This window comes from Lepidothrix coronata, unplaced genomic scaffold (genome assembly GCF_001604755.1).
Source record: "Lepidothrix coronata isolate B3197 unplaced genomic scaffold, Lepidothrix_coronata-1.0 Scaffold45, whole genome shotgun sequence".
In the NCBI taxonomy this organism is placed as follows: Eukaryota; Metazoa; Chordata; class Aves; order Passeriformes; family Pipridae; genus Lepidothrix; species Lepidothrix coronata.
Window position 1 is genome coordinate 1,628,940 of NW_016690225.1, and position 12,903 is coordinate 1,641,842.

The following is a 12,903-nucleotide window of genomic DNA, read 5'->3' on the forward strand; positions in this document are numbered from 1 at the left end:
CTCTTCTAAGAGGTGGAACCATTGGGATTTTCTTCCTATCCACGTCTGTGCTCTTCTCAGCTGTTCATACTAAACTGCTGAGCTGCATGACATCTGATCCACAGCCGCTCAGAACAGCCTTGGAATTTCTTGGCTACCTTTCTAGCACTTCAGCAAAGCTCAGAGAGTGAACTTTTTCCTTCTTATGCAAGTGTGATATTTATTCCAAAGAGTATTCCCTGATCCCAGTGGAAACATTCTTGAGGCACTGAAACCTTAACGTCACCTTGTTGTCTCAAAGTAGTAACAGGACACTATTTCATCCCCCACTGTTTGCAGTCCTCCAGGGCCTATATGCCTATACATTAACCAGATAGTTTTAATTTCTCTGTCTCATATTTTTTTCATGCTCTGTGCTCAATTTACCACATTTTCTGCATGCATTCAGTGCTATTATTATCATACAGTGTCTCTTTTTTGCTCCTTTTAGACTTGTTCAAAGGGGAGCTTGCGCTCAAGATGTCCCCTGAGTGGTAAAGAAAAGAGTTTTGGAGTTAAATTCTATTTTTGCACATCTCATAGTTGTAGAAGAAATGACATGCATTGCGGTAGTGGTTCATCCTATCTTTCATCTCACATCTGATAGGTGATTAGGAGGAGACTGTGAAGAATCCTTGGAGGAAAAGCTACTGGTAGTTGAAATGATTCATACATATCTGAGACTTCTTTATCCCACATAATTTAAGTATGGAGAAGCACATAATACAAGAAAAGAGTAGTAGTCAAGATGAGAATGATCCGTTGTTTTATGGCATAGCTGAAAAATATTTTCTGCCTTAATGTATATCTTAATAATTAAAAATCATAGCCCTTTAAAGTTCTTAGTTGCTGATACTTGCTTAGGACAGGTTTGGGCTTTTTTTTTGTTTCTTTGTTTACTGTGATGGTTCTTAAATGAATCACTTAGCCTTACTCAACTGTGAACGACTATGACTGCTTCCTGCTATGTTGGCTGGCACACAGAGGGGAGAGCAGTATGCTCCTGCCTGGAGGTATTCCTGATCTCCACCCCTCACTGAGCAGGAGGGTGAGCTGAGCTGGACGGTAGAAGGAGTAGGGAAGGACATCTGACTTTCCGGAGCACTTTCAATGTGATGTGGTTTCACAGTCTCATATATACAGGCATCAAGGTTTGTCAATATTTTGTCTTTTATTAGGGCCCGCTTCCTTTCCTGTTTAATAAAGGCACAGCTGAAGCAGCACATATAATTGCAGCAGAAAATGTTTGTGGCTGCATCAGCAGAACTGTGTGGCAGAGCCAGCAGAGTGCAGTGTAACACCTGCTGGCAGCAGGCAGAGCCAGCCCTCAGACTCCAGTCCTCAGCACCACCAGAACTGCTTCAAAAAGAAAAGCTTAAAAATTGAATGAATCTTCTCTTCTAACTATTGTCATTTAACAAATGACACTGTGCGGTCAGTACAGTGCTATTTTAGTTTGATTAGGCACAAAAGGCTTGGGATGATTTAATCTGGAGAGGGAGAGAGCTAGGCTTGCCCTTTCTCCTGCTGGAGGTGGAAGCAGAATAGAGCAGAGACGCTGCAGCAAAAGTAGTCCCCCGGCGCGGCCAGCAGAGCCTTTGAACTGTGCAGAGTTGATGGGTGATTAACTGCAGCTCCGTGGGTTTTGCCGGTATGCAGTAGAAGTGAGTGTATAGGCAGCAGGAATGGCGTTCTGTTCTTTCCTTGCTGAAATGCAAACAGTCCCCAAATAAAATGGTCTGTGACCTTCTGTCCTGTCAGTCACTGCCCTCTACAAGCTGCAGTAGTTGGGAGCTTGAGGAAGTGGCTGCCTCATAACAAAGGTCCCCTCTTCCCCAAATACAAAATCCAAACAAAAAGAATCAGTCAGATTCAGCACATATGGTGGCAATTCTGTAGAGTATATCAACATTTTGTTGTCATATAGCTTTAACATTGAAAATTTTGCCATTTGGATTCAAAGGAAGCATTTTTAACTCTACGATTTACTGCATACTGCCTCCTGTTCTTGACATGCACTGAATTGTGTTCTAATTCAAGTAAAAATGCTATTTCATCTTAACTCCTGTGTTTAAATCTACACTAGGCAAATGGATGAATATATGCATTTTAAATAGATGTATCTGCCTGGGGAATATTACCCACATAAACATTAGCACTTCAGAACCACATGTGGATTCAGAGCAATTTAATTTTCACAAAAAGTATTAGTGTCTTGGGACAGATACAGCTCTAGATTCACACTTCATGCTATCTAAATGTACTCTATGCATATTTTATCTGACCTTTGTAAAGGTTGGAAAACACGTTCTCTATCATGATGCAAGAGTAACTGTTAGAGAGACCACACCTTGCCTCCCAGTGCTCCAAATGTAGTTTCTAACTGGTCTTGACTCAATGCACTTTACAGTGCAATTTAGGAAATCTAGGGGATTTGTCATATAGGGAAATGGAAAATTTCTAGGATAATCCTCAATCTGAGCATTATCTGGCACAAAAGGAAAATCAGAACTTTATGTAAGTTGCCATCCTGTCCAACTTTCTTCAGAGTGGGCACTAAACAAAAGCACTGTCTAGCTCTTACCCACAAACCCCCTTCCAATATAGGATTTAAAGGTATTTCAGTAAGTACTAGGCTATCTAAGATGGTTTATGTCTTTCCTGGAGTGTCAGGTGAGTGATGATAGCAAAGAATTGTAAATTGCTTTCAAAGCAGTAACGTCTAGAAAATGGGTAGTGTTGTTACAACCTCTTAAATAGCAGAAAGTGCTTGACTTGTATGTTCATCATAACTGTAAGTACCTCGTTTCTCTTTATAAAAAACCATGGATGTTGTAAAAGTGTGGTCAGATATTTGATCAGTAACTTCTTTCTTATGTTCTCCCTGAGCAAATTAATTATAATTCTACCACTAACTTTTGTCAAATATTTCCTTTCAGATATTGAGTTTCTTTGGGCTAAAGATGTAACCCTTTCGTGAATCTCCTGTCTGTTCTAGAGACATTTAGGGTCATATTCTGTTTTCTTTACCGTGGACACATCTCAAACAGAAAGATCTCATGAAGAGATGTATTTTGCTGTTCCTTATGAGAGCAAATGTATGGGGAGGGGATTAAGATGAGCAGAGATATATATCCATTTGAAAAGTAAGTCAAGTATCTGCCATTCTGCTCCGTTTTAGGGAGACAACTTTTCAGTTATTATGCCTTTAAATTTCTGACACTTTGAGTGGTCTAACATAGTCTGGGATCTCATGTTAGTTCATAATACCTGTTTTTCTACTTTCTGGATTATTTTTATGACACCTTTTTTTAACAATAAATTGCTTTTTAGATCCTAAATCCTGTGTAATTCTTACAGAAATGAGTTTTTTTATCAGTTGTTTTGATGGAAAATGAAGCCAACACTGAGAGCAGATGATGGTTGGTTTAAAGTGAAATTTAATCAGTGCTAATCTCGGTCAAGCTATGTTGATTTTCTGTCTGTTGTCAACACTATGGCAACAACAAAATGTTAAGGAGCAGTTAATTTGGACTTGACAGAAGCAAATGCTTTGTTTATGTGAGGGAATGTTCTAATACAGCAATGATGGTGTAAAGTTCATCACTCAGTTATGATATGGGTGCTCTGTGCTGTCTAATTCATGTACAGCCCAGGGATGGATCAGCACCTCATCAGCAAACACAAGAGGACACGTAGGTGGTAGGAAGACAGTGGGCTCCTCCATAGGTCTTTAGCAGGATGGTGAGTGAGCTGAAGGGCAGGAAACCTTTACAGGGCATTTATCTGGGGACAAGGCCTGCAGAGCATGCTATAACATATACCTGCCACCAGTGCCTAGGAAATGCACTCCTGGGCTCTGCCTGACAGAGTAAATCCTCTGCCACAGTGACCTACTGGCATGGGATAGACTACTTCTCTCATCCTTCAGGACAGGGCTGTTAGACATCCAGACTGCTTTCTGGAAAAGTTCCCTTACTATCTCCTGAGCTGTGTGTGGGAATCCTTTTGGCGAGCTGGAGCACACCAAGGCATGCCAAGGGCTGTTCTAACACATCAACGCTAGCGTGATCACGATCCGGTTTCTGGGGATGAATGATCTAATGCTGTTTAATTTGCTAATACATAATATATGTTATTAAATATACTATGGACTATATAGTATATTTATACATTATTTATTGTATATTCTATATATAGATCCTTAAACAGGGATATAGTGCAGAGTGATGACAATGTCTTACAGTTCTGAAACAGTTAATTCTGCAAAGCCCTGCTTGTAAGAAATGTTTGATGTGCTTCATTTGCTATTAACTTGTTATACTATAGCAAGACATTTTAGTGGGCTGTGGTAAATTCATGACCTATGTACATTTCAGTATAGAGACATTATAACATGCCTTAGGAAAAAAACCTGTGCTGCAGTTTTACATTGTTTTTTGGCATTTTTATTACACAAGTGTTAAATAGTGTGAAACTGGGATAGAAAAAAATGTTCTTCTTTTAAAAAGTTAGTGCAAAGAAGTGCTGTCAAGTCTAACAGCTTTCAAACAAGTCCAGAATCAGTTAAGCTGTGAACAGGTATTGTATATTTTAAAAATTCTTCATAAAAACAAAAAAAAATAAAAAAAAAGTTAAATAACATCTAGCCCAGAGAGTAGTACTGAATGAGGTTACATCCAGCTGGCATCTGGTCACAAGTGGTGCTGCCCAGTACTGGGGCCAGTTCTGTTTGGTATCTTTTTCAGTGACCTGGACAAGGGGATCAAGGGCACCCCCATTCAGTTCGCAGATGACACCAAGTTGGGTGGGAGTGTTGATCTGCTGGAGGGTAGGAAGATTCTGCAGACAATCTGGACAGGCTGGATCGATGCGTAGAGGTCAATCGTATGAGGTTCAGCAAGACCAAGTACCAGGTTCCTGTCCGTGGGTCACAACAACCCCATGCAGAGCTACAGGCTGGGGGAGGAGTGGCTGGAAAGCTGCCTGGCAGAAAAGGGCCTGGGAACACTGGTTGACAGCTGGCTGAAGGTGAGCCAGCAGTGTGCCCACGTGGCCAAGACAGCCAATGACATCCTGGCCTGTACTCCTGTACGTGGCACTGGTAATGCTGCACCTTGAAACCTTTGTCTAGTTTTGGGCTCCTCACTACAAGAAAGACATTGAGGTGCTGGAGCAGGTCCTGAGAAGGGCAATGGAGCTGGTGAAGGGTCTGGAGCACAAGTCTGATGAGGAGCTGCTGAGGGAGCTGGAGTTGTTTAGCCTGGAGAAAAGGTGGCTCAGAGGAGACGGTATCACTCTCTACAACTATGTGAAAGGAGATTGTAGCCAGGTGCGGGTCAGTTTCTTTTCCCAAGTAACAAGTGACAGAATGAGATGAAATGGCCTCAAGTTGCACCAGAGGAGGTTTGGTGTAGCTGGTAGGAAAAATTTCTTCACCAAAAAGGCTGCCAAACAGGTTTCCCAAGTGGAGTCACCATCCCTGGAAGTGTTCAAAAAATGTGTAGATATGGCCCATGAGGACATGGTTTAGTGGTCTAACGTGGTGGCAGTGCTAGGTTATAGGTTGTGCTTGATGATCTAAGAAATCTTTTCTAACCTTAACCATTCTATGATTTCAATTCCTTTAAACTGATTTTCAGACTTACTATGCCTATCTGAACTGTAGTATGGATTCCTACCCAGCTGCAGGCTTTTTGGTAATGTGGCCTAATCTTAGGCCTAACCACTAGGTCTTTGATAATTAATTGTGTCATAAACTTTGTATTTTATTGCTTTATTTTGTGAGATATGTGGCTGAAGGGTTGCCTTGAGGAGGAGCTGTTAGACCAGTAAATTTAGAGAGATAAATCTCAATGTAATAGCACTTCAATCAAGTTGTGTTTAAGCCATCACAGTACAGATAGTATAATTTTTATTACATGATCCTGTCCAGAACATATGCAAGAATGCATATATTGGTGTCTGTTACAGGTGCTACATACTCTAAAATTGACATCTTATTATGCAATTTACATAAAACACCTTTACATATTCCTTCTCCCACACCTGGGGTATATGACCTCTTAGAAGACAAATGCAACCAGAATTTCATCCCTTTCATCTGGCAGTTGCCAAGAAGACACAAATTTGCTCTTCTGAGGGCAAGCTAAGTGCATGCATGCACAATATTGTATCTCATAATTGAAAATTTTTGAGTGACCTCCATCATATATACTACTAAATAAACTGTTCCTGATGGACTCCATTTTAAATAAGAAAAGAACTGGGGCATCAAAGTTAGTACCTATATCTTAACATCTGGCCATATATCTGCTAATGTAACATCCTCTTCAAGGAAGGATGTAGTAAGTGAGACAATCAATCACTGGGTCCTAGTTTACATGAAGTAACTATTTTTTGCTTTGTATTTGTTTATGTTGTCCTTGCACAGTAAAGGGGTTTTTTTCTGGCTAAAAAATATAACAAACCAGATCATTTATGCACATAATTTTGGTCAGTGTTCCTGTTATTTTATCATTTCCATTGGACTAAGAGATATGAGAGACACAAAAAATACCAGTATCTACCATCTGAGAACAACCATAGAAGGAGGAATTTCTGCAAGCATCACATGTATTTTTCTTCCATGTGTCTTTCTTAAAATATGTGGCAGAAGGGCAAGATGGATTAAGGAAGAATGTCACACAGAGAAAGGGAATAGCCAGAGTGGCATTCTCCAACTATCTCCTTTTGATCATTCTCTAAAGGTCATTTTCAGTTTGCTCAAGTTAATGCAGTCTGCACACTAAACTGTGATAAAACTGCAGTTAAGAAGAGTAGTGGCTTTCTGATTGTCTTTCATCAATGTCTTGCACTGTGTGACACTCACAGAGAGCTTTATACACTTTCCTTACCGGTAAAGAGCTTTATACACTTTCCTTATATTGACCTAGCTTGACTTGTAGTATCAATCATTCAGAGAATTTTTATTTGCTTAAATAGACATCTGGTTTCCTCCTTCCCTTTTTCAGAGCTGACTTTGATGATTCTGCTACCTATTCAGCAGTTGCAACAAATGTCCATGGTCAGGCATCAACTAATTGTGCTGTGATTGTGCGAAGTAAGTCCTACTTCATAATTAAAACAATAAAGAAATATAATGCTCATGCCGTTGAATGTTTATTGTATGTTTATTTATAGGGTTCAGAGAGGATGAAGAGCCTCACCCTGCTGCGATAATGCCCTTCCATTGTAAGCCTTTTTTTTCTATTTGCTTAGATAATTTATGTACTCTTTTCAGAGTAAGGTTTTACAGATGAGAAAACTGGATATAACTTACTTCTTCTGACTTTGCCTTCTAAGCATTCAGTTATATTAGGAGCTATTGCATGATGCTCTTGCATTTCTAGATGAGCATTGAGTCTAACAGAAAGCTCCATCTACTGTTCAGATCTGACAGTAATCTCTTTGTGCCAAGTACAATTTACTTTTACTCAAGCATGTTTTAATTTTCTCATTCATAGTGCCACTCTCGTATGAAGTTTGCTTCACCCACATTGATGTCGAGTTTCTGGAGAAATTTGGAGTCACCTTTGCAACTGAAGGTGAAACACTGACCTTGAAGTGTTCTGTGGTGGTCACTCCAGAGCTGAAAAGACTACGACCTCGTGTTGAGTGGTATAGAGATGGTAAGTTAGTACATTGAATAGAAGCTACCCATAAAATGCTGGAGGAGTCACTGAGGACACAGGTCAAGCTTAGAACATCATATTCTAAGAATTAAGTTTGGAATAGAGCAAACAAATATGTCTAGCTAGAATTTATATATGTGCATTTTCAATTAAGTGACCAGGTCAACATTTCCTTGAGCATACATTTACAGCAACAGGGGGTAACTTCATATTATCTGATAACACCAATATTTATCATATTTACTGACTAGGTGGAGATCCAAACTCAGTTCTCAGATTTGACTATGATTTATAGTAGAATACTCTGACCACTGAGCAGAAGGGTACTCATAGGGCAGTAAATTGAAGTCTGAAGTACTGAGGTAAGGTCATGGGTCTCCACTTCCATCTTGCTCCAGTGTTTATTGTGAGTTTTATGTTAAAATCACATTAATATATAGTTAGGGACTACTTATAGAAGTCAGGCCTGATACCCATGCCTTTCGTCTGCTGTTTATGTGCCATGTTGGTAGGTTGCTTTCCTTGCCTCTCTTGTCAGTGAAAAACTATGTTACACCAAGTGAAACAGTCTTACCAGGAAGTGCTGAAAATAACACCACTAAGCATATTGTATGCTTGGGTGGATGGTACACAAACCCTGAATGAGTAATGTTTGTTCACTGCACCAGAAAAGGGTTTTAAAACATAAAACTAGCTACTTGGAGTTTAATGGACAGCAGCCTGTTGTAGATATTTAGCTCACTGCTTTTCACCATCTCTATGTAGGATTCTAAAATAATTATTCTGTCTGAGGATTTAAGGAAAGACGTGGTTATTTGTGAATCATAGAATCAGCTGGGTTGGAAAAGACCTCTGAGATCATCAAGTCCAAGCCTTGATCCAACACTGCTGTGGTTACTAGACCATGGCACTAAGTGCCATGTCCAGTTTCATCTTAAAAACCTCCAGGGACGGTAAATCCACCACCATCTCACCGAATGGTGAGACTTTTCCCCAAAGGGACCACATTGGAAAATGATGGCCTGCCAAGACTGATATTTGGACTGTGATGAATAAACTAAGAAGTGACAGTAAGATTAGTAAGACAAGAAAAGACAAGAGAATTCAAGATTAGGAAAATCAGAAAAAGGATGCTTTTGTTCCTGCTTATTATGCCTTTTGTTTCATGTCCATTATAATTTTACCTAGATTCACATGTGAACCTTCAGGAAGCAAACTGCTACTTACTCTTCCATTCCTATTTATCTATCTCTGTGGATACTTCACTGTGATGGAACTATTAAATATTAGTAAAATAAAAAATATAAAATAATAAAAATGAAATTTTTTTTGGCTGGTGAATAACCTGAAATCTAAGGCTCATACTTGAATCCAAATTCTGTTCCCATTGAAGTGTACAGGGATTTCACTGTACATTTTAGGATATTTAATCACTACAAATAATCATTCATCTCACTCTGAGATGAGCCATCATTTTCAAGGGTATCTTTACTTTGTCTCCTACTGGGTGCAGTTTCTCAAGGTACCAAGCCTCTCAAATTTTGGGTTTGAAACTGCAGCTCTGAAGAGCTGCTAATTTTCAAGGGATGCCCAATATTGTTTCACTTTTCATCAAACATGGATTTTTCTTGCACTATGTATAGGTGAACAAAACGTTCTGGTCCTTTCTCTTTGCGTCTTCATAATGCCAAGGTAATTCCCTCTTGATATGTAAAAATATTACATGCTTTGTTTTTCCCCTTCTTTGCAGTCTCATGAAAACCTGAGATGAAAACTTGGTCTGTTTAAAGCCAATAGGTTTTCATCCCATTATTCTACATCCTGTTATGTTACATGAAATTAGGCATTACAAAAAAGCTTAGATTTGTCCTTCATTACATGTGCATGGATCACAATATTTCAAAGAGGTGTACAGGTGTATCGACTGGCAGAACTTGTTCCCAAACACAGCAGGAATTCATGCACTATGAACCTTTGTTATATGCTATAGTTCCATGTGTTGAGTTTCTTGAGAGCTGGAGACAATGTATAAATGTAAGCCACGAGAAGGTTAATAATTTGTTTAACATCATGTGCTTTAGGCATTTTGGTTCTTTTGAGAGATAATATTTAATTCTACTCTTGCATAAAGACAAACTGTATTTTTTCTGTATTTTTCAGTTAGTGTTAATCAAATAATAGCAGCTAAAGTCCTGAGATGGATATGTATGATTTACTTCTAATAGTTATACACAGGAGAAATATGTGTTTATCTAGCATAAATAAACTTCACGCTAGTGAACCTTATTGGGGGTGTCTACTAGACTCCTAGGGACATATAAGTCGGCTGAATCAAACCCTCTAAAGTGATTTGGGATTTGACAAACATGAATATGATGTCTGTTATTCATGGCTCAGTTAGAACAATTTAAGATACTGAAAGAACAATTTAAGATACTGAAACAAAGTCAAAATAATACTTCAGAAACTTATATCTAATCTAGATATGAGTTCAGATGTTAGCAGGAAGTTTCTGTTATTGATCTCTATTGTAATATAAACACTATAAAGCTATATGCGCTAGCATTCTGCAGCCATTTATACTGCAATCTAGAATAAAACAATTGACTTCAGAGGGAAAAATCACAGAGTGAACAATTTAGCAAAAGTTTCAGAAGAACAAAATACAGGATGAAAAGAAGTTTCAGTATATAGTAGTTCCCCACTTGTATGAACTTTCATCAGAGTAATGTATCAGGGAAATTATCTCGTGTACTGAAAACCACATATCAGGTTTGAGACCCACTGCCTCTACGGGTTAGTAGTCTCCCGCAGATCTGTCCTTTGGTAAATTCTGGGAGAAGTAACAGAGCACAACACATAAATAGACAGTGAATTTCAGTGCAGTAGTATTATTGTGAGGTCAGGTGTATGAATACTTTTTCTATTAGAACTTCTAAATATGCTTGTAGCCTCCAAAATTTATTGTCTTCCTAGAAAGTCATTCCTCCAGACTGCATTAAAAAAAAGAGAGCATCTGCTGAGTTCTGGTGGGTCTTTGGCCTTATGTGAGGGAGGGAAGTTTTTCTGCTCTTACCAAACACAACTGCCTCCTCAGTTTCTGATCTCAGGTACACATAAAGCACGGAAATGGATAATTCTGACCTTAATAGACATGACAGGCTTGCTTACAATTTCCTTACATTCAAACCAGGGTGGCTACTATTCCACTCAAGTTTGCAGTCTAAATAAGTGACCTGCTTTTCAGAAGTGCTTTTCAGTTTTTTTCTTCGGGATTTTCCACAGAGCTCATGCATTGGTTAAAGGTTCTAGGGGAAGATTCTTTCTAATTTGGTTTAAAATATTTCATGTCTCTCTACACAAAGTCTAAGTACCATTGTGACATGCATGACAGAAAGGGGACACTCAAATTTTCTAGGTAAGGATCTCATGTTTAAGAATCTCATGGGAAGGAACGTGATTGAATTTACTTTGTGTGCTTCTCATAAAACAAACACATGCTTAGATGATTATGCAACTTACTGTTGTAAGTTTTAGCAGTGTGTCTTCCAGATACTTTATTATCTGAATATGTGCCATTTTTTATACCTTCTGATGCAGTTCAGTTAGTAGGTGGGAAAACTGATTCCTCTGCAATTGTTTGAGTGTCTGCTCCAAAATGTATGTAAGCATTAGAATAATAGGCATTCATAGATATTCAACTCTTTTATATACAATTCTCCTGCATCAATTACAATAAATTAGTGTGTAATAGGTCTTAGGGAGTTAAAAACCAAAAATACTCCAATTAGTTATTAAAAAGGATGATGTGAGAAAGTCTCTTGGCTAACATAAAATTTCTTGTTCATTCTTTTTCTCTGGTTTCACTAAGCAATCAGATTAATTTGCATTAATCATGGGTCACCACCTCTCACCTTTGAGAGATTTAAATTTAATGTTATTCACTGCTCAACAGGCATGACTTCAAATTTTAAGTTTGGTATATATTTATAACAGTCTTTAGATCAAACTGGAATCTAGTATTTAAATTTGGAGGAAGAAATTGAATAATCTGACATTTGACCTGAACAGGAAGCAAAACTTATTAAAAATGAGACAAAGTACCACCCTGCATTCATTATAGGGTATGGCAGGTTTTCATGTTGTTTCTAAATGTGGATAATATTTTTCTCTCTCAGTGTATTAAAAATTATAGCGATGGGAATTATGCTGTTGGCACTGCATGGGGTAGTCTTATGCCTCATGTTCTCTAAAGTTCATTGATTAAATAAGTTTAGAGAGATGTAACTTACTCTCTGTAGAGTTTTCATAGTGTCAAAGCCCTATCACTCTGAATCAAACTGGCATAAATGTTAGTTTGTGTCCCTGATTAGCAGAGGACTGCACTAGGACGTAGGCCGTTCTGGCAGCACAGTAATGTGCCTGATGGGTCTTCTCTTCCAGATGTGCTGATAAAGGACTCCAAGTGGACGAAGCTGTATTTCGGAGAAGGCCAGGCAGCTCTTTCCTTTACTCATCTCAACAAAGATGACGAAGGTTTATACACCCTGCGCATGGTTACGAGAGGTGGAATCAGTGAATGCAGTGCATACCTGTTCGTAAAAGGTAAACTTTTAATCTGCTTCTTGAGGAGAAACGAAAAAGAACAGTATAAAGGTTAGTTTTATTAAACAATTCTGTGTAATGACTGAAGTACAAAAGAAATCCAGCTCTGTGGTATTTCGTAGTCATTTGATTTGTATATAGTAGTCTGCACTAGAAAAAAAGAGTCACCTTACATGAATGGGGAGCTTCAAGAGGAACATGCCCCTGAGGACATTTTGCTTCCTTAGGAATGGGAAAAACCATTCTTGTGAAGAAACAGCTTGTTTCTTTTTTTGCCATCTCCTTTTCTGGTAGGAAATAAACATCTTTGCATAACATCAGTGCTCACTGTGATGATTTTAGCTTTAGAAATTGGAAACTGGGAATGGGCCTGTTGGGCATTCTCATACCCTGTGCCTGGCCTTAGGAGTATGTGCAGGAGAAAGCAAAAGAAATATTCCCACCACTATACTAGTTACAGTCATGTCAATAATGAGAGAAAAGAAGCAAAGTTAGAAACTAGCTCACTGACAAATATGGGTTTCACAAGGGGACATGGATAAAAGGAGGTAAGTCTATTAAAACATAATAAAGGTCAGAATTTTCCATCCTGTTTGCAAGCACAGCT

General features: G+C 38.6%; 1 protein-coding gene across 2 annotated transcripts in view; it reads left to right on the forward strand.

Annotated features, from left to right (window-relative positions):
- The window catches only part of MYOM2 (myomesin 2), a 78,163-nt gene that overhangs the window by 13,342 nt on the left and 51,918 nt on the right, over positions 1–12,903 (forward strand). For both annotated transcript variants that reach the window (XM_017814525.1, XM_017814526.1), the window contains exons 8-11: positions 7,032–7,120; positions 7,201–7,251; positions 7,524–7,688; positions 12,135–12,296. In XM_017814525.1, coding sequence (XP_017670014.1) covers positions 7,032–7,120; positions 7,201–7,251; positions 7,524–7,688; positions 12,135–12,296 — 467 coding nt within the window. The remainder of the gene's footprint in view (positions 1–7,031; positions 7,121–7,200; positions 7,252–7,523; positions 7,689–12,134; positions 12,297–12,903) is intronic.